We start from the raw sequence: 21,302 nt of genomic DNA, 5'->3' as shown, positions 1-21,302 counted from the left end.
CCTCGCTTTCCTCACCCTTTCACCAGATGGTCAGCCCATCGCTACTTCAGCCTTAGCTCTTCTCTCCTCATTTGATGTGTCTTTGACTGGAAGCGGTTCTGCATCTTGTCACTACCGTCTCCCTTAACATCTTAATATACTTCACAGACTAAATCTGTTAGCCGTTCCACCCTAAAACCTGCAGACTGACCCTAACAGTTACGGCATTACTGTACATTTAGCACATTTACACTACAGTGGAGAGTTCACACAAGGGTTGGTCATTTCTTGATATTGTAAACATCTAGAATAATTAACTAATCAGCTGTCTCTTATTTATACATAACCAGCTTCGAATAAGATGCTCTATGTCTAAGGTGTCTCTATGACATATCTGTTCAGTTCGAACATTTGTCAGCTGTGCCAAAATATCAAGCCTATTATGCACTAATAATAAGAACTATTTATTTAAACATTGTGCCATTTTTTTTTTTTTTAGCATTGTCCTTGGCTACATATACCCTTAAGGTACTAGTATATATTGCATGTATATTAGACTTACTGAGCTGTTCTCTGGTCTGCACAGTTACTACATCGACAGACGAGTGACCAAGGTGGAGGACTTTATGAAGACACGGCTCCTGGACACCCTGACAGACCAGATCAACAAAGTGTTAAAGGTGAGATCCTATGTAGGAAATTAACTTCTCTGGCTCATTATATGTATCATGAAGAAACACAAGAGACACAACAAGGAACCAAAGAAGCCTGTTGCTGCTCCCTGTGTTGGGTAAATTGTAAGTTGCAGGTTTATTCCTGTGTTTTTCCCTCACACCAAAGATCTAGGCTGTTAGTGTCTGGGGCCTGAATGTAGTAATGTCCCTTGTGTCCTCATTACATCCTTCCCTCCTAATTAGCTAACTGGGCTCTTTGTCTCAGGTGCACCATCCTGACGAGCCAAAGTCAGTTTGATGGGCTAGACTATTGCATTGTGTCACATCATGCCCTTTGTTCTAGGTCCTCTGGGGTCATGTTGTGCCAGGTTTCACACAAACACAGAATAAGCCTTCTCCCATGGGCCTTTCTCTGTAAATAAGAGGCTATCCTTTTATGCATTTCAGGCTCACATCTGGAACAGCGTTCCCACAAAGAACGAAAAAAACCTGGCTCCCTTCACAAATATTACCTAAATGAAAGGATCTTATTTTTTCCTCTGGGTTAATAGGATGGCAATTAGTACCTATTCTTGAGTATGATATCACAACAAGGTCTCAGCTCAGCAGCTTGTGTAATCCAAGCCTTTTAACCCTCTAAACTGTTTAGAAAGGTTTTGAGGGTTAAAAAGACAGATTGTCTGGTTAGCTCCGCCGCTCTCATAAAATAAAGCTGTATCTAAAATGGTGATACTTTAGGCTCATGGCCACTTGCTGGCAAGTGAGAGAAGTATAACTCAGTGTCCTCAAGAGTGTGTTTTCCCATTTTGGAATGTAGCTTCAGGTGTTTGGAGAACAAGACTTTTTAAAGCTTTCTGCACTGCTGAGACTTATAATGCTTTACAGCAGTAATGAACGCCAACTCATCATTTTATTTCTCTGGTTGCTGTTTATTGCAGTGAAACTACTACATAATACAAAATAATAAAAAACATTGGTTCCTTTCTTGTATTAATAAAATACTAAGATGACTCATTTAGTGAGCATGATGTTTGTCCAAACATTATTGAAAAAATGTCATGTGGCTATTTATGGCAGTTCTGTGACTATTTATGGCAAAGCTGTAATGCTGGCCTTATAATTCTGGTGAGACACACAATCTAAGAAAAGTAATAATGCACACAACAACTTGCTATGTATTGTCATCATATACAGCTGGTTTGAAGTTTACTACATTAATAGAATAAGTATTACTGGTCCAGTATGTCCTAAATCACACTGGAAACACACGGTATATAAGTATTTAAGACATCATCATGCACTCATCGAATACTCCATCAGGAACCCCTGAACACCTGCACATTTATGAAGTTATCTAATCAGCCATTTGTGTGGAGGCAGCTCAATGCATGCAGATACGGGCCAGCCCCTTCCGATAACGTTCACACCAACCATCAGAATGGTAAAATATTGTGATCTCAGTGCTTTCAGCATGACAAAGTTCTGGCTTGAGTGTTTCTATAACTGCTGTTCTCCTGAGCTTTTCAGTACAACAGTCTCTAGAGTCTACTCTAAATGGTGTAGTGAATAAATCATCCAGTGAGCAGCAATTCTGCAAACGGAAACGCCTTGTTGATGAGAGAGGTCAGCAGAGAATCGACTGCTTCAGACCTACAGAAAGGCTACAGTAACTTACATAACCACTCTGTACAATTGTGGTGAGCATGTTAGAATGCACATCACATCACACCTGGAGGTGAAGGAACTACAACATCAGCTGCAGTGGGCACATATATATATATGTGTGTGTGTGTATATATATATACATATATAATGTGTATATATGTACACATACAGTGGTCCTAAAATAGAGCTATGTGGCACTTCTTATTTTTTTTTACTGAAAATCACTACTGAAGTGCACAGTAAATGTTATGAAGTAGAAATGCCTGAACTGGTACAAGATGCAACCTGACTAGTCCAAATGTCTGGCATCATCTCTAAAGACATTCACTACTGGTTCATACTGCTGGTTAACCCAGTCTGATTAAAGTGTTTTGTTTTTGAGTCGCAAGTCATTGTTTTTCTCTTTTCTACAGATCGTTAAGATTCATGCCCCCGAAAAGAGGGTGTGGTTGGGTGGTGTTGGGCCTGCATGGGCTGGAGGCATTAACAATCTGTCAGACACATTTGCTGCTGGCTTCTTGTAAGTACTGTACCATCATCTTAGCTGAGCCTGTAGTGCTATTCATTTCATACTTCATGCTGTTCATACTCTTATTCAAGCCTAGTCTAAGTCCATAAACATACATATGTACACTGATTTAATTCTTTATTTGGATTAGATGGCTCAACACACTCGGAATTTCTGCAATGCAAGGGGTTGATGTTGTTCTCCGACACTCCTTTTTTGACTATGGTTACAGTCATCTAGTGGACCAGCACTTCAACCCTTTACCCGTAAGTGGCACAACGGAACAGTATGGAGTAGTCAAACAGCATCCAGTCCTCCACACTTGGTGTTTACTTTTCCTAAAGTTTAAAGATACTGGCTCAGGGTTATGTGTGCACTAATAAGCTATGTCCCCGCAGATACACACAACATCACTCCAACTTCTGAATTAACACGTACAATGTTCATTTTTATTTTAGTCCAGCTGGACACAAATGAACACTGAAAGATGTAATGGCAACTGTTGACATTGTTTGCTGTGCCAGATTCATAAAATGCAACATTTGATTTAACATGACCTAAGTGCAAATAATGTTGTGGTTACACATTTGCTCATTTTGAGTTTTCTTTGATCTAACATATTCAAATATTTTGGCACCACCAAAGGCAGTAATATCTGGTCATTAACAAGTATTAGCTTACTGACATGAAGATCATTAATTGGTGTTTACTGAGGACACATGGAAAAATGGTTATTTTATGAATATGAAAAAGTGTTGGACAGTTACCACTGAGTTTTAAGAATCTGGGCCATTGTGTCTTGGCACTGATCACTGTAAACTGCACCAGAATAGTGCTTTTCTCTAGCAATAACACTAGCAACTCACTGAATTGTTGCATTTACTTGATGTGTAATGAATGTGATCTAAAATTCATTTTGAACAGATAGAAATCAGATAGGAATGGAAGTCACACATCACTCTGACTGATCATAAAACACAATAATAAGTATTCCCTGAAACAAACCGTGTTCTAAATGAGCTTGCATGTTCACTCAGGTAAAAAAAAAAAAAAACAGCGCATCCAACAAGAACAAAGTCTTCGTACATATTTTGTAAAGCAATAAAAAAAACTCTGTACTCTGGTCTATTTTACTATGTACAACATGAGACTATGCGCTTGAGATATACAGTGTTGCAAAAGTTAAACTAACCAATTTCCATTCCACCGGCAGAATGGTCACTAGTTGGTCTGCGTTAATAGGCTATACTCTGTGAACTTGATTATATTCTAAGATTATTACTCAGTAAATATGTGGAAAACAATAAGAGGTGAAGGACAAACAAGTCATCATAAGTATACAGTGGTTAGCCACCCTGAAGGTATGCTTTCTGCTTTGTTGTGAAACCCTTTCAGTCATATGAGCCAGTGAGTGTCTGAGACAGTTCTCCTCAGTCTGCTGGCTGGGCACTTTGCAGCCTTTCCCGTGGGAGCTATTAGCCAAGATGAAAGGTGTTTAATGGTGTTGAATACTGGGCAGCTGATGTGAGGTACACTGAAACCCTAACCCTCTGTCAAATACCCCAGGACAGTGTCATCTGCCCCCCACCCATTGCCCCCAAACATGTGTGTGTGTGTGTGTGTGTGTGGAACAGCTAGATACTAACAGACATGCAACCTGAGCCTAGACCACTCTGCAGGTAGCCACTACAACAGCATGCAGGCCTTTCATGCTAGCAGGCTAGACCAGCTTTGTCCAAGATATTGTGTACCTCATTCCTGCATGGTTTATAGAGGTCAGCCTTCTAGAGCTACAGAGCAAACCAAAGACTTCAGTTTTTATTACTATTTTTTGGGGTGCATGCTCCTGCTGCATATTGACAGTGAAGCTATTTAATATTTTTTATGGGAATATTTTATGAGAATTGTAGCATCATAAGCACAACTTCCAGGAAAAACCCCAGTGTATAATGATGACTTTTACTTTGTCATGTTTGCATTTTATTTTGAACAGTCCTGAAATACTGAGGAAAGTCTTTATTTATATAGTTTTATTTTCTTTTGTTTTAACCATATGATCAAGCCTGGACTAAATGTGCTACAGATTTATAGCAATAGATAAATGGCTAAATATAAATGCATTAAATGAATGTAATTGGAGAGAAAAAACATGCTTTTAGTGGGAGGTGGTGTTATTGGCATTAACTGCACCCTGGAAATGTTGTCAGGAAATCTCAAAGGGCTTCTTAAAAATACCTTGATGGCAGAGTAGTTTCATACTTTTCCTAGTTTTTGTGCTGCCATTTAACTGAATCCAGTGAAAATTAATCTTAGGATAACTGCATGAAAGCCCATTACATTGGTGAAACAGCTGTGATCCTCTCATGGTAATGTGTATAGCCTAAGCTTACACCCACAAGCCACACATATGGACATTTATCAACATAAAGCTCTGCCAAGAAGATATAAAAATGATTCATTGGTGACTCTTTATAGCACAAAGAAATGAGACGAGAACCTTATTCTAAAGTAAGCTCTGGCATACGTATAGCTATAACTTTGCCTAGGTAATACCAAAAGTGGGAGTGCAAGAGCAAATAAATGAGAAGCACACATTTTTAGAATTAAACATAGAAAAAAAATTATATCTTGAATATATAAGTAAAAATCTATGGTCCGACCTGGAAAAGGTTTTGGAATGCATGGTGTGTCAGACGCTCCACAGGAGCACAGGTAATATTCCAGGCCAAGACACCCCAGCCCTGCTTCCCTATAACTGATCGTCCTCCATAAATTTGCTCTTCATAGTCGACTTTCGTCAAACACTCTTCATTTTGAAAAGTCCTTTTTCTGCTCTCTGTTCAATATCTCTGGTCATTCCTTGGAATAGCCACCCCCTGCCGGGATCACAATGCTTTAAACATAGCTGGGTGTCTGTGGGAACTGCCAGACTTCCCACTGTGAGAATTCGCAACAGGCCCAACCTGTCGGCCTACAGAGAAATTTATGTCCAGACCCACTCTCTTTAATCCTTCAGTCAAGCCTGCAGGGCTGACCCAAACCCTCTCTTTCCTCGTCCTTCTCTGTCCAACCCCAAAACCACTCCCCTCTTAGCCTGCCTATTTTTTCCACTCTGTCATCCCACATTTCTGTCTTCTTTCAACATCAGATGATGCAAAGGAAGTGACCTCCCAACTGTCTTACCAATGGCCTTGTCCATTGTTTTTACAGTGAGTTTTTTATGTACTCTAATATGTAAGGAACTGAGATGGCTTATTAACGCAAACATACAGTCATGTTAAAAAACAGGGCATCCAATATTAAAAAAAACATTTAAACATCTGCACATTTGATCTTCATTTTAATAATATTGAGTGATTGAGGAGATAAAACTAAACAGATATCTTTTATTACTACTTAAAATACCTAAAGCATGTGCAGCACACCGGCTGCAGATGATTAGACCATCATTAAAGAGGAACCTGTCTTATTTAAACAGACTCAGACAGTTTGGTTTGCACTTGCTTCTTTAAGTGAGTGGTATCACCATGACAAGTCTGGGAATGGATCTCAGAGCAGTTAGAAAATCAGCCGTTCCACTGCCTACAAAATAAATAATAAACAACTGCAAACATGGTCAGGTCAGGCTGTCCAAGCAAGTTCAGCCCAAGAGCAAACCACAAGATGCATAAAGAAGTCTTTCTTGACAGCAAGCCTTTTCTCCTTGCACACCTCCCATGAAAATCAAACTTGTGCAGTCTCTTTCTGATGGTAGAACTGGCGGTAAGAATAGAACCTCTAGGCATTTAGGTGTTTTCAAAGCATAGAATAGGTAGTGTTAACACATTGGTTTCTACTTTGGTCTCTGCTTTTTTTCAATAGGCATATAAATGAATATTGCACCCTTTACTTGCCTAGTGTCATCATAACTGTGCTGAGGTTTGTAGTGTTGTAGAGTTTTACATTATTGCACATGCACCGTTTTTTGGGAAATAGAAGCTCTCAGAGTAATTCGTTAGGTCTTAGGAACACTTAAGTATGCCTTTTCTGTGTGAAAATGCCATGATAATATGTAGCTGATTAGGATTAACCTCTGAGATTTGAACAAAGCAGAGAAATGTGCTTTATACCACAAAACTACAGGATTATCTGTGAGTGCGGCTGGCTTGGAGTAGTAGGCATTCCTGAGCTGTATTATTTCTACAGTTTTCAGAATCACTGCCCAGTACACCTGCCACTCTCCTGATGCCCGCTGGCAAGCAAGCACAGCCATCTGGTATCCCCTCTTCTATGATGCTGCTGCTGCAACAATCAACTCTACTCTAATCGTATTAGCTATATGAGCTAGAGATTAGTTTTACATAAGAAATATTATAATGATAACAGTTTTTTATCTATTTCACAGTAAGAGACTTAAAGAACCTTCCTTTTCAAGAAGTCTTTGATCTTGCTCATAGCTTTCACCATGATACTACATTGTCTAATATGTCATATAGCACAAAGATACTGTCCTCCTGCTGAGACCTTTTCCCCAGTAACTATAGCAGATCCTGTATAGTATTTGCTGCCGGACCAAATTAAGCTAAAGCTTCCCTGAAAAAGAAGCCTTTAAATGTTGCCATATGCAGGATTGCATGGGAACTTCCTGATGCACACATGCTGTTCCAAATCCTTTCAATTAGGTGTTGAATTCAGGAACTGATGAGAAGATTTAAGCTAAATCTACTGTAGTCATGAGAATGACTGACAGACAGAGTGTTGGTTTTGTTTACACAATCAGTATTTGTGAACATTTCTAAATATTACTCCATACTCCATATGGTGAACTATACTTTTAGATTATCATGGTTTAATTACTTAGAAAGTGCATTTGCATCATTTCATTTTGTATGGTGGCATTTAAAAGTTGGTAGATAATATATCAGTTTCCACATTTCAAGTGTTTCCAGCCCAGGTGGGCAAAAGTGAAAAAGATTTAAGGGGTTGCCTTGAGAGGGAGAATTGTTGGGGAATTTATTTGGTCATGCAGAATTGTGGAGTTATTGAGGGATTACTGTAGCCATGCAAATCGCCATGAGATGGTTAAGTAAAACCATCAACCTTTTTGTACAAAAAATACCAAAACTCCACCAAAAGTCCTCACATTAACAGTGCATGGGCAGAGATGAACACAGTTCAGACCGTGAAGAATGGGTCCTTGCATGAGTACAGAAATATGAAGATTTTCAAAAACAGCAAAAACAAAAATTTCAAAACAGCAAGCATCATGTTGCCTTGAATCTAGACAAGCATTTTGTTCTGGTCAAAGAACAAATGCTTCCCCTCTTTGTTGCTCCTCAGTTATAAAAAGGAAAGGCCTCCAAATAATATCTGTAGTAATATTTCTCCAAACAGGGGTCCAAGAAAATGTCTCTTTTAATAAAAGGCTGAGGCATGGGTGGGCTTGTTTAGCCACATGATAAAAGAGCACAAATCTCCTGCAGTCCTTAGAGCAAAGGCTAGGCGGATATGCGAAACGCACATTACAGCTGTGCATCTCTATTTGTTTTCATCTTTAATTTCAGAAAAGCATTTCAAATGAAGACTCTTTTAAAATATGACATATATTGATATAAATAACTTGCCTCCTGCAGGCAAAGAAACTATCTTTGTTTATTTATTGTTTATTGTTTTACATTTATTTATTTTTAAGCAGGAATCATCCTGTATGTGAATCCTATATGTGAATTTTTGTCTCCGGACATGACCTAGACTAGTACCCCTATATTAATCTAACATGTGTTGACAAGCCCTGGCCCCAGTAAAAGTAAGCCAGTTGAGCTTTTTGTAACAATATGTGTTTATTGATGTTGCAGGATTACTGGTTGTCTCTGCTCTTTAAACGCCTCGTGGGCCCCAGGGTGCTGGCAGTGCATGTTGCTGGGCTCCAGAGGAAACCACGCCCAGGGAAAGTGATCAGAGACAAGCTGCGCATCTACGCACACTGTACCAGCTTCCACAAGTAGGTTTTTCAGTGTGTCACTTACAAGTGTTCATAAAAATCACTATCACTGAAAAGCAAAGATGAAATGTATATTGCTGGCACTTGCATAGAGTAAGAGCAGAACAGGTGGGGTGACCATTACAAGGTAATTCCCTTCATAAATGTTTAAGTGCATGCGTCAATTTGTGTCTATTTGGCAGGCCCTGCCACCACATGCCAGGTTCTCAGTTATTTGAGAACACTGCCCAGAGTGGTTAACACTGTTATTCATATCTGCTTATGCTCAAGCACATAAATTACTGAGTCCAGACACCCACTCTTTCAGTTTGACTAGCCATAAAATTTAACAAGTATCAATTATCAGGTATGCAGGGGCCCTTTCTACTGTCACACAGTTGCTGAAAGGCAGTAGAAGCCTTTATCCCAGCTCAGGTTGGTAGGAGGGATTTTTTTTGCTAGGGAGGGCAAGGTAAGAGGACAATAGAAGGGTCTGTCCCCAGACCAGATAAAAAAAAAATACCACCATCCCCTTTGATGGTTATCTTTTACTTCCAGGATGATGTGCACAGGGCTTGCTGGCTTGTCAGCAGCAGTGTAGGCTTACGGACCACTGTTCTCCTCCTGCCTCAGCTCAGTTACAGGCTGTCTTACTGCAGCTCCTGCTGGCTTCTAGCCTGTGCTTCTTGTAGCCTCATCCGGGGCAATATGTATTTCTATGAAAGTTATATGGAATGATGTTTATTGGTACCATACTTCCCTATTGTCAGGCGTTTGTTTACAGTATCAGCCGAAGTGTAAATAAGTACAGAGAACTTTCATTCTGTTTGAATTTACCTTGATTAGTGGATAAGAAGCTAGCAGGCCCATGGATGGATTTTATGGTCGGCATTATTGGATGTGCACCTATCAGGTTGCAGGTGAGATCCTAAGGGCATAGACAGCACTGCAGTCTATGGAGCATTATGCGGTCTTCTTATGGAAGCAGTAGACAGGAAAAATGATGTTTTAGTTAGCTAGTATAAACTATTTACAGTAACTCAGTAACAGTACCTCTCAGAACAACTTTACTTTTGAAGTTCATTTGGCTTACAGTGAGGATGAGCAGGACAGTGACTACTAATTAACCTTTAATAATAGAGTGATGAAAAAGGGATGCTATTTTTAATGTTTAAGAAAAAGAACATAAACGCACAATTTATATCTTTGTTCTGCAAATTGTTAGGTTTGCCTTCTATTAGTCATTGAAATGCCTGGTCAAAAGAAGACATATTTATTTGATCTGAGACAACAAAACCCACCAGAATGCCCTTATGTAAAACAGGCCTCTTTATTTCTAGTTGCCTTTTATGCACCAGGGGAAGCATGGATTCCCCTGTCCACATTTTGCCTGAACCATTCGCAGACATCAAACAAAATATTAAATGTTTATGTTCCCAATGCAAAAGCTTGAGCAGTGCATTCTTTCAAAGTCTTGGACAGTGTTTATCGTTCTTCAATCTGTTTGTCTGATCTAATGCAGTCGGATGGAAAATCTCTGCCTAAGTTACCAAACTCTATTAAAACTGAGACACCACATTCGTATCACATGAGGGCTGTTTTCCTTTTGTTTCTTGGCCTTTTTCAAGTTTGCTTTAGTTCCACAAGCTCGATCCGCTGTATGCCAAGGTGTAAAGGATGGGAGGCCAGGATGGTAATGCTCAGAGAGATTACTAACAGGCCTGTCTGACAAAAGCCAAGCTCTGACCCGCTCTCTTGCTCCTCTGCAACATGTGGTATTCACTACAGCTGTGTTGTTCTTGCCTTTACATTATACCCCTTATTGGATTTTATCATGTTTGCCTTATCGCTTTGCCAGATATTTATCTTTGTCTAATATCCCCAAAGTCTGGTCTTCAGCAGTTTTAACCCAAAGTGCAGCACTTATGTTGACTATGCACTGTAACATAAGCACTGTCATAAACCACATGCAGGCCCATTCATCCTCTGTTCTGGTGTGATGGAGATTTTAGATATTTAAGACAGAAAACAACACTCCTTTTTCTTCAGCTCATGTATAAAACTCTGTTTCATTCGGTTGTGAAACTAAAAGGAAAACATTTCATATGTAATACTATGTATGATGCTATGTATGTCAGTGGATCGAACTAGAAGAATAATTTAGCAGAAATAGCCACAGAAAATGCGGAACACTATATATTTTCTAAACATATAATCACACAAAAATCTTGTGTCTTTATTTTTATTGTTTTTATGTTGTGTCATAATTGTGTATAGAATGGACCAATAGAAGTGCTCCTAAATATATGGGATAAAATTCATTTTACATTGACTTACATTGAAAGTTAAAAATCATGTCCACTGTCAAATCCAAAAGTTTTCCATGACAGTGGTGGTATATTAACAATATGTACTGCTTTAGCCCGCTAAATTGAATATATATATATATATATATATATATACAAAGAGAGAATGACACTCTATTGATCTATTTGGGTTTTAGAGGATATAGACACTTATTGTTTTCTCATCACTTCTGTCTTGCCATCCCCTACAGTCACAATTATGTCAGAGGATCTATAACAATCTACATCATCAATCTACATCGATCACGAAAGAAAATAAAGCTGGCCGGGACATTACGAAATAAAACAGTTCACCAATACCTGTTACAACCGTTTGGAGCAGATGGCCTTCACTCCAAGTAAGTAATAAACAATAAGTAAGCATTTTATTCATTTATGTTTGATTCATTTCTGTAGCACATGCAATATAAGCTGTGTGAGCTGGAATGTATAATAGTGCCTGCCTTGTTCAGAGAAACTGCGATGCAATATCGCAGGGAAATTATTTTTAGCTTGCACAGCCATGGAAGATTTTGTTGTATTAGCGTGTCATGAAACCATTATCAGCTGCCTTCAATCTCTGCAGTTCAGCTCATTCACACATTATTGCCTGAGACTGTGACCGAAAGTTGGTTTCTCAGTTTACTGAAACAATTCATGAAGATCATGGAGCTGCTGTTTTTTCCCCAAACAGATTAGCTTAGAGTGAGTCGAGATACTGTATGTCTCACGCTCTGCGGCCAATGAGAAGATCTTGGACACACAGAGCTCAGCTAATTGTTTTCTAACAAAATATCTAGCTGCTCCACCAGTGGTGGGTCTCTTTACACCAGCATTGACCTAACAAGCTTAATAGCATTAGGAAAATGGTGGGAGAAAGACCTGGGTTACAACAACACAGAATATAGTCCATTTATCCCCCCAAATCAGTTAAATGGGCTAACCTTTTTGCAGTCATATCAAGATTTTATTAGAGATTACTAACCCAAGGAAGTGAAAGTACAGCTGAGAACAACAAGATTACGTACTTGGTGTGTCTAATTTTTCATCTGCTTTGAAATTCAGCCGTGAAGGGGATGGAAAGAATTATGTTAGCTTTGTCATCAAACTAGCTATTGTGTCATCCGTTCTGTATCTATTCAGTGTAATTTCACAATGCAAGTGAATGGATTTAATGTGGCTGATTATGGATTTGGGATGCAGGGAAAATGTCTAGACGGCTAATTTGTGGTCTGTCCTGTCCTGTCCTGTGGCGACTTAACATAAAATGAAAAAGTGAGTTTTATTAATAACATTCTCTCCGAACTCCAGAACTGTAAAGCTAATTCTAGTGCAGTCTTTGATGCTCAGGCAAAACTGGATCTTATTGCTAGTACTACCATAAAGCCAAGAACATAATGCTGGCATCAAAATGGAACAGGATTTTGAATTTGCATAATAACTTTGTCTTGGCTTTATTGAAACTGAAAACAAATTGACTGTACAGTAATAAGTAACTTCCCATAGATGCTTCTGACAACAGTTTTACCAGTTTTGTTTTCGCTGATTCATGTGGAACTGAGTTGAGGCTCATTGTGTTGTGGTACAGATTGGTGTAGAGTGAAGAAAAACAGTGATTTTGGTGGTGAAACTATTTCTGCCAGTCCAGATAGCTTGTTCCCTTCCACGAAAAGCTGGCAAAAAGCACTCAAACTCATACATAGTCAAACCACATGCTGATGAAACCAAATGAACAGAAGTCACCGTGTTGGCCCCATTTTTGGCGTTTTCCAGTGAAAAGAGAAAGAGAAAGAGAAATAGAAAAGAATGTTCTAACAAAGGTTTCCGAAACCAATTACCAATAATATCCAAGAGTGCAATCCATCATACTGGCCGTTATGAAAACATAACAGTAATTACGTCTTTTGAAAGACTTGTTAGCATGTTAAACAGTGGTAATCAATTTACCATAATATTTATCAGGGAAATATATTGCATGTTTTTCAGTGCTGATTGGCCATTTTTTTCTTTTAAAGTAGAGTCTTCCATATTCCGTTATAGGACTAGATTCATTACATTACACAGTTCTTTCAGAGTAAACACTGTGTATGTTTGATACCTACCCTTAATTTGGCTGTTTTAAACTGGCCCCTGTAGTCATTAGTCTAATTAACCTAATTCTCCTGCAACACATTTTTCTGTGCAGTAAGTAATGGCAAAATATGCAGGGTATTTATCTGCTTTGAAATGCCCAAACCTCCATATGGGCCGAATCAGTGCTTCACACACCAAATTGAGTGAGTAACATATACAGGCAGACTATAAAGTTACTCATGACACATTCCGATGCTAAAATCCTCTGCAATACATATGCAGGCAAATTAAATGTTCATTTTGTGGAGCTACACTAGAACACTCTCAGACTTCACAGACTTGCTGGTTTGGGCAACAGAGCCAGTGATTTCTGCAATTTTACAAGGGTGAAATGTTCTCCACAATGTGTTATGAAGCCTTTTTTTTTCATTTTATTCAGCAGTTTCCTCCTGTTTAAAACAATACCCTTTAAAATGGTGTTTATCGAATGTGAGCTGGGAATAATGGAACATATAAGTGCAACTGCAACAGGAGAGGAGTGTCCAAGTAGGCCTGTCACAAAAACTCTTTTTAGATCACATTTTGTCCCTAAATGTGTCAGTTTCAGATCATTTTATCTGATATATGGACAATATCATTGAGTAATAATGATGCATTGGTCATTGGACACACTGCACTCTCTTCCTACATAATTGATGTCACTGTCTGCTCACAGACTGGAGTCTCGCCTCCAGAACAGCAAGACTGGCTTAATATTGGTGTTGTTTGTTCTTATATAAACAAACACGCAAGTAAACACAATGGAAAATATGGCAAAGGGGAAGGCCAGCAAAAGTTATTGAGATCATGTCTATGTATTGTACAATAAGTTGATGTAATTATTATGACAGGCTTATGGTAAGGTAAGCATTTTATGGGAGTTTTATGAGAGTTTTATGAGCAATGCACTCAATTATTGCAGCCTCAATTATTCCTAACAGTAGTTAATTTTACATATATACAATAGCCTAGCTCAGTTCATTCTCAAAGACACTGAACCGAACCCAACAATTATGTGACTAGTCAATTCCTAGTCTTGTCTATAATCACTCAGACAAACCTTGTGTAATGTTTTAACAAGCCAGTGTCATGACCAACAAATCAAAACCACTGTACAAAACTACAAGTAGGGTTTCGTATGCTGCAACAGCTAAACACATACCATACAAACTGCACCATACGATGTAAAGAATATGTTACATGTAAGTTTTGTAGGCTTTAAATGTCAAAACTGTCAGAAGTATTGTTAAACCCAGAGTGGGGAAATCCTTCTAAATCACATGATGCTTGGTACAGAACAATAAAACATAAGAAAATAAGTCCAACAATGTAGTGGAATGTCCCATGCTTTGTGTTAGGCTTGCTAAAATACCCCAGCCCCCCAGTGGTGCCTCTAATTCATGGCACAATATAAAAGAAATTCTAACAGAGAGCTGAATATTAGTTATTTTTATTAGCCAAAGTAGAAAATGCATAAAAATGTTTAGCTTTGCTGGCTCTCAGTATTTCTCATGAAATCAGCTGACTTCAGTTCTGGCAGATTGCTATGGTGTACCGCTGTATTTCATTCTAATGTGTACTTGATTGGCAGTCTTTTTAGTAGTTTGCGCTCTCACTGACCCACTGGCTTATGTTTAAACTAAATCATATGGCCCATAAGGTGAGCCATTTCCTGATTCAAATGAACTCTTCTTTAGCATGTTTAATTGGACATGCCATGTACTGACTGACGGGGTGTAAAACTGAAACTCTGGGGAGTTATAAAACAAACAATTATGAGTAGGTCACAGAGGTGCTAAGTTTGTTGCTTTGGGGAGGGGTGTAGACTGCCTTTGTTCATCCAGCCTGTGCTGCTTAACGGCTTTATTGGAAGGAGTTGTGTGGAACTTGAGATGCCTATTTAGGAGCTGTGTTTTACTGAATGATTTATGGGAATCAAATGTCAACATCCCACCATCCTCTCAAGAGAACAGTGGGCCAGGAGTCAAGATTTACTGCTTGACCATGTCTGGAAATGACATGTGAGACCATCATTATTGTGTCAGGTGTATTAATATATGTCTTGACCGGTACACAGTCAGGCAGGGAAACACACATGACAGAGATTCATAGAGAGATCCAGCAGGGTCACATCAACACATCCTGTTGCTAGGAAGTGAGAGTTAAAACATCTCCTTAAAAGGCCTACAGTTGTGTCACGTTTCACTTTACAGGCCATTTTTGGAGGCAGTCATCAGCAAAGCCTGAAGTTTTTACCTCTTTGTAGCGTGATGGTGTGTGATGTAGTGTATATAATAAAAAATAGTCTTTTTTCTCATTATGGTTACATGTCCCCTTGCTTCAATAACAGCGTCAATCATGTCAGGTAAGAATTCCAACAGACCATTTCGTCCCAGGACTCATTTTTGTCCTGGCCGCTTATATACACTAGTGTACGAGTGTGCAGGGTAGGTTGCGATCACAAATACACACCAAGCAGGCCGTTGGCTCTGATTTGCTGTCCAGGTTCCCTGCAGACCTTTGTCTTGTCAGGGCAGTCTCTCACACACACATGCCTACATCTGTAACCGGGAGCTCCTCCAGCTCAGGCATATGGAACCATTAGGAGACTTTAATTTAATTTACATCATACCTTAAGGACATGCAGATACAACCTTCTGTCTAGGCTTTAAGTGAAGTACCACATACCACATGCTCACATACTTCTCCTGGCTGCTTTCAACTCGCTAGTATAAATCCTTCTCATAGAGAGAGGTGATTGTAAAGACGATTGCTCTTTTGGCCTGGCTTCTGAAGCTTGCTGTGTCACACTGCATCACCACTTAGCCTGCAGCAGGATTCCAGAGGGATTCCAGGCCCACAGGCAACATGCAGGCACAGAACAATCCCAGCATCCTGATCAGTTCAATCTGTGGTATCACAAGGTGGAGTGAAATGATAAAAATCAATCTTGCAGCGGGCAGCAATGCCCAGGAGGTGGTTTATCTCAGTATAGCAGAACAAGGTCATAAACATTATGTTGTTGGTTCCTACTGAAGCATGCACAAGTGGCTGAACATTCTTCTTGTTTGCATTGCTAAAATATTGACTAGCGTCATCTGGATATTATTGTAACGAGCTGCTATCTAGATTTGAATGCTGTGCTTCCTGTGTACGTTTGGTGGGAACTGTGCACTTGAGTGGATGTTAGGTTGTAGAAAAGCTGGAATCGGCTTAAAAAGTGGGTGAGAATCTGCCTACGTGTAATTATTTGTTTTTGTTTGTCTGTCATGCTGGTGTTTCTTTCCAAGTTGCTGCATGCAATTGTGGCGCCACCCAGTGGCTAAGCAAAGCAATGATTAGTTTAGAATGTGAAAGCACATTTGATACTGCACAGCAGAAGTTGGCTTCAAATTAAAGCTATGTTTACTTTTTTTCTAGGTTTTCTGTGACAGGTTTTCTGTGCTGGATCAGTTGTTGCGTTTATGACATTTGAGTATAACTATTCATCTGCAGATCATTGTTTTGCTTCCAGAAAAGTGAAACCCTTTCCACTCAGTTCTCAGGTAGAAATCGGCAGCTTTCCAGAACACTATGGATTAGATTAGTCTGCCGAAGCTTTGATTCTAGTGTCTGTTTCTGTGCTCCGCAGGTCTGTGCAATTGAATGGAGAGCCCTTGGCCATGGTAGACAGTGACACATTCCCTGAGTTGAAACCACGGACGCTCAGAGCTGGACGAACAATAGCCATGCCACCCGTTTCCATTGGCTTCTACGTCATCAAGAACATCAATGCCTATGCCTGTCGAAGATAATACACACTCATTGACCTCATTGAGACAATCAAGCGCAATGCACCAGCCTACTGTGGCACACCTGGTTCTTCCGATTCTCTTGCACCCCAACACAGAGATACGGAAAGGATTGCCCTTCGTGCAGGCAAGGGTTGCACTGAATACCTTTCAACAGCATTTCTTCTTCTCATTTTCTTCCGCAAGACTAAACTGGTTTTCTGGACAAGCCCTATGTTTTGGGTTATTTTCCATACTGTTGTTTTCGTCTCCAACTAAGGTCGTGTCCCTTCGTATTGTTTCTTTTTCTCTATTTCGGGGAACGCCAGGACGACACGTCTTTGATCAGTCTAGTGTTTGTTTTGTCTAGATGACTTAGCACAATCAAAATAGTGGCCCTCCTAGAACATAGTATTAAATCAACTCCAGATAAAACCCAAACGCCCTAGCTAACGCCAGGTGTGTGTCGTTGAAATTATGGGTAGTTACAGTAGATGACACACACAGTCTTCTTACGCTTCCCTCTTTTTTCCCTCTTCTTTTAAGGAACACTAAGCCAGTAGGAAAAAAGGAAGGCTTAGCTGTGGGCAAAAGGCCAAGCTCTCAATCCATTATCTCAGTACAGGAAATCAAAGCTCAACGTCTAAATCCTTGTCATCATAACTTATAGACTTACATAAACTTTAAAAAACCCTTACAGCTTTTTACTCACTCATCAAAAGATAAAAAGTGAAGAAGGAAAATCAGTTAAACAGTTAAAGTTGTCCCTTATTCCTGTAGATGCATAGGGAGGCTTGAACTGTAAGGCAGTGATGTCGATGACGTACATTTTCCACCAGCCCAACTGCCAAAATATCCTTATATATTTCATGGCAGTTGAAAACCTATGCAGCACATATGAGTGGATTTAAACTGAATCTGAAACATGTCATTGTCTGTTACTATCATCAGACAAATACATGGAATTTCTTTCGCCTTTGGGGCAAAGTTTCAGCCTTAGCAAAGAAGCTCATCAGAACTAACTAAAACGTGACGGTGGGTAAGTGTTTCCAGTTTGTGTGTAGCTCCGGAAAATTTGGTTATTTGGTTTTGTAGCCAACACTATTGGTTCTACACTTGCACGTGTTGATACACACATATGGTACATTGCTTTTTGCCACAGCACTGTAAGCCTGTGTTCCAACTGAGCTACCTAATCTCAGGCTCATGTAAAAAGAATCTCTATTAGAACTGTACCCACTACTACCTTAGAGAGTATATTGTGTAGACATATGTACAGTCAATCCTTTGTGCTGCTAGATGTATGGTGAATATTAAGCTTGATAAGTAACAGTTTTATTTTGAACATATTTGAGATGTGAGGTTTATCACAGATTTCTAGGTGTGTGCTTGTTTGTTTTTTGAATATATTATTTATAAAAAATATATATATAGAAATGAATATATTCCTGTTGAGGGAAAACATTTGACTTTTTAGGTCAGTTAACTGCTTATCAGTTGCGTGGTTCCTTCTGTAAATCACATGACAGAGCCTTTAACCAAGGAAGGACTTACTTTTGGCTATGAAAACGCAGTTCTCAGAACAAATGTAAAGGTACACAGTGTTTGTCCATGTGTGTAATACATTATTTTACATATATGAAAAAGCTTACATTACAGTCTGATGCTAAAATGCCAGGAAACCGATGGTTTAACTGTAATTCTGACTGTCTAAGGTAACTGAAAGTGAGTGTCATGGTTTACTTTAGGGATTTGGGGAATATGTAAGCCTTTGTACTATGTCTCATCATAACACTTGACAGCTGGATGCATATAGTATGTATTGTAACCATCTCATAAGTAGTCATTTGGTAAAATGATACAATTTTTATCTGAAGGTGTTGGTCATATTATGAGCTCATATTTTGGCTATAAAGGCTCTTTAAAAGAATATAGTATTTCCATGTTGGGTATTTAACCTCCTGAGACCTGGACTTTTGCTTGATGTGCTACTAATTTGGGATTAGTAGGCCCTAACAAGTATAAAAACTACTTTACTTACTTAAAAAAATTAAGTATCATGGTGCAGAGAAGCAGAAATGTGATGTCCCCATAAGAGGATGCTGGATCTCAAAAGGTTAAGTAGCATCTATAAGTACCCACGGATAAATGACCACACACCATGAACAATCTGAGCGCAGCCTGGTTCACTGCCTTTTTGGGGGGGATGTTAGGGGAGTTTGTCCTAAGTTAGTTACAGGGCAAACGTCTTTCCTCTATGAATGTGTTTATTGTTTATTTGAAGTTGTAAATATTTTCTACTTTACGAGAGCATTATTTTATTGTGGAAAATGTCTGTGATTTAATATTATTATTGTGCCTAAAAATATATTTACAGTAATAAAATGAAAACAGAAAATGTCCTTTGTTCCTGCAGACAGAAATCTACAACACAGTTCAGAGTTGTTCTTCAGCAAGCGCAGTCGGAGCGCTGAGCCAAGGTGTCCTTATGTTTATTTCTCCTCAGAAAGGTGAAACAAAAGGCAGTTTGGGGGGAAATCAAATATTATTATTACTATATCGTCCTTTCTCTATGAAAACATGCACACCCCTGAGCAGATTACTCAAGGTTATGCTTGAGTTAAAGCAAAAATCAGCAGAAAATGGTGAACAGGCAGGTCTGGGAGCTAGGTATGGATGTGCTGTGGCTAGCCAGAGGGGCTGCATGAGTGCAGCACAGTGTTGCAGCACATGTTGAGAAGTGCGAGGTAAGAGGATGAAAGGACTGGGAGCGCCCGGTGATTTATACCTGGGCCCAAACACAAAAGAACGCCACAAATAAATTGTGACAGAAAGAAGCAATGGAAAACCAAGGCATAGAGCTTTATGTCTCATCAGGTTGGAGAAGCAAATCAACTGACAAGCCTTCAAAGGGCGCCGGCCGGGTCTCCAGCCTAGCACTGGAGAGATCACAAAGGGAAGGAGGCAGCTTGGTCGGCCAGAGGTTGCAGAGCACACATCAACAGATGTTCCTCTTCGCAGCAGCTGGGACCAGGCTTTGTTGTGGGATGGGAGAGCATTGTGTTGTCAGGACAGTGTTGTGAAGCAGCCAGTGATGGAAACCATTTGCAACTAAGCAGAAGACGTTAGGGGTAATCGGAAATATGAGGGCGTCCATGCCAGAGTTCATGTCTGTCTTTTCTAACACGATACACACTTAAGTAGCATAGTTTGATGAGCAGAAACAAAATCATGCCTGGTTCTTCTACTAGCGCTCCTATCGAAAATTATTTTAGGTGCATTTTTAGGTCCTTCCATTCTAACCTCTATCCTTTTTAGCCTCCATTCTGGTCAAATGCAGGCCTTTGCATCTCGCAGCATATTCGAGGCCCTATACACAATACATAATGCAGATGGACCATTATTTACAGAAATGTCCGCACTGTGCTCTACTGTGAACTTCAAGAAAACATGGCTCCATTTCACATATGGTTCATCTTAAATGAGTCAACTTGGTCCATTTATAAACACAGTGCTGGCTCATTCACACTTGGGTTTGTTTGGTAAGGAGCCACAAGAACTGACATGACCCAGAAGCCCTTTACGAGCATATTTTATCATTCAAAGATATTTATCTACATTTAAACCGTGGAACATACTTCAAGGAAATGTATTTTGAAAGTTGAGTAAACACAGAGCTGAAAACACAACAACATGAAAACGCGTAGTTTACAAAGAAATTCTGAAGCTTCACGGGAAACTGGTGAGGGAGGAACACAGAGCCAGAATAAGAATGCATTTCTCTAATAGAATCATATAACAGGCAAATGCCTGTGGCCAAATAAAAAAATGACATTCAGCCTCCTTCCCTTTATGCTCGAACAAAAGAAAATGGAGACTTATTTAATATAATCCTCAACACAAATCTATATTGATTTGCGCTCATATTTTAGCATGTGTCAATTGCATCTTTTGCCTCATTTGCATCTCTCTCTAAAAGCCTTGGTGATATTGTCAAGTGGCCTGTGCAGAGTGCACCTTTGCGTGACTATCCCCTCTTAGCCATGCAAACTGTAACCAAATCCAGCGCGAAACTGTTTATATATTTTGACCCATTTGGACTATGCAGACCCACTTCCCTCTAAGCCAAGATGGTGGATTCTGTGTTGTTTATACTATGTATGCAGTAGTAAGCTTCAAAAAAGGCTTATGTAAGTGCTGCTTTTCAAGACTGATTAAATAGATTAGCTAATGTCTTAACAATGTTAAGCTCTTACAGGTGTGGGGTTGAATGACCAAACATAGTCACTA

General features: G+C 39.4%; 1 protein-coding gene across 1 annotated transcript in view; it reads left to right on the top strand.

Moving 5' to 3' along the window:
• Window positions 1-17,231, top strand: part of hpse2 (heparanase 2) — a 51,995-nt gene extending 34,764 nt beyond the window's left edge. Inside the window, exons 7-12 of the mRNA XM_072677983.1 lie at window positions 566-659; window positions 2,732-2,838; window positions 2,978-3,092; window positions 8,661-8,806; window positions 11,343-11,489; window positions 16,874-17,231. Coding sequence (XP_072534084.1) covers window positions 566-659; window positions 2,732-2,838; window positions 2,978-3,092; window positions 8,661-8,806; window positions 11,343-11,489; window positions 16,874-17,036 — 772 coding nt within the window. The 3' untranslated portion in view covers window positions 17,037-17,231. The remainder of the gene's footprint in view (window positions 1-565; window positions 660-2,731; window positions 2,839-2,977; window positions 3,093-8,660; window positions 8,807-11,342; window positions 11,490-16,873) is intronic.
• The last annotated feature ends 4,071 nt before the right edge of the window (window positions 17,232-21,302 follow it).

Source organism: Salminus brasiliensis, chromosome 4, assembly GCF_030463535.1.
Source record: "Salminus brasiliensis chromosome 4, fSalBra1.hap2, whole genome shotgun sequence".
NCBI classification, from domain to species: Eukaryota; Metazoa; Chordata; class Actinopteri; order Characiformes; family Bryconidae; genus Salminus; species Salminus brasiliensis.
Note: the sequence above shows the minus strand (reverse complement) of the source record. Positions and strands in the feature narration are given on the sequence as shown.